Source organism: Monopterus albus, unplaced genomic scaffold (assembly GCF_001952655.1).
Source record: "Monopterus albus unplaced genomic scaffold, M_albus_1.0 scaffold721.1, whole genome shotgun sequence".
NCBI lineage: Eukaryota > Metazoa > Chordata > Actinopteri > Synbranchiformes > Synbranchidae > Monopterus > Monopterus albus.
The window spans coordinates 17,618-18,600 of NW_018128601.1; the positions used below are offsets into that span (position 1 = coordinate 17,618).

The 983-nt window shown below is 35.7% G+C and overlaps 1 protein-coding gene across 1 annotated transcript in view; it reads left to right on the forward strand.

The window, feature by feature from the left end:
• LOC109953516 (extracellular calcium-sensing receptor-like) overlaps positions 1-983 on the forward strand; it is a 9,170-nt gene that overhangs the window by 3,564 nt on the left and 4,623 nt on the right. The window contains 3 exon segments of the mRNA XM_020589001.1: positions 449-746; positions 895-981; position 983. The exon segment at position 983 is cut by the window's right edge and continues 707 nt beyond it. Coding sequence (XP_020444657.1) covers positions 449-746; positions 895-981; position 983 — 386 coding nt within the window.

The following is a 983-nucleotide window of genomic DNA, read 5'->3' on the forward strand; positions in this document are numbered from 1 at the left end:
GGGTGTGGTGTATGAATGTTAACACTGTTATATTCTTTTTTAGTATAATATGTGTGTGTGTGTGTAGAAGTGAATCATTTATTGCTTGCAAACCAATGATGGTAAGATGATGTCATGGGGTAGGACTGGATAAGTCTGACTTCTTCCTACTCCATTCAAGCATGTACTAGGTATAAGCAAATTGATATTGGACTGTGTGTAAAAATGTGTGTTGTTATATCAACTGTTTTATATGCTTGAAAGAATAAATCAAATCAATTATGATGAATTTATATTTAACATAACTGAAAAACAAGTATAAAAAAGTTTATTACATTGAGTATTAAAATGACATTATTTACATTTGATGATTAAAATACTAAGTGGTATTAGTACCAAAATATTCCAGTGTTTCTGTTTCAAGTACTATTATGAGTACAACTATTTAAAACTGTCTGTCTACATCAAGTTTGAATTTCAGAGGGTTTCAGTATGCCCAGGCTATGATTTTTGCTATTGAGGAGATTAATAACAGCACAGACCTACTACCTGGCATTTCTCTGGGCTATAAGATCTATGATAATTGTGACTCTATTGCCAGAAGTGTGAGAGTTGCACTGGCCTTGGCTAATGGTAATGAAGTTGTGTCTGCACCCACTGAGGCAACATGTACCAGACCTGGACAAGTGCAGGCCATTATAGGAGGAACGTCATCCTCTCCTTGCATGGCTATAGCTACTGTCATTGGACCCGTTTATATCCCAATGGTGGGTAAGACTGTTAATTATGTAATGACAAATGATCATTAATTAGTAATTAATGTGCAATTATGCCAGCTGCTCTGATCAAATGTGAATGTGCGATTGTTTTCTATCTTAAATCTTTATCTTGGGAGATCATTTCTTTTTCTTGTAGATCAGCCCCTTTGCCACCTGTGCTTGTCTCAGTGACAAAACCAAATACCCATCCTTCCTCAGAACAATACCCAGTGACTACTATCAGAG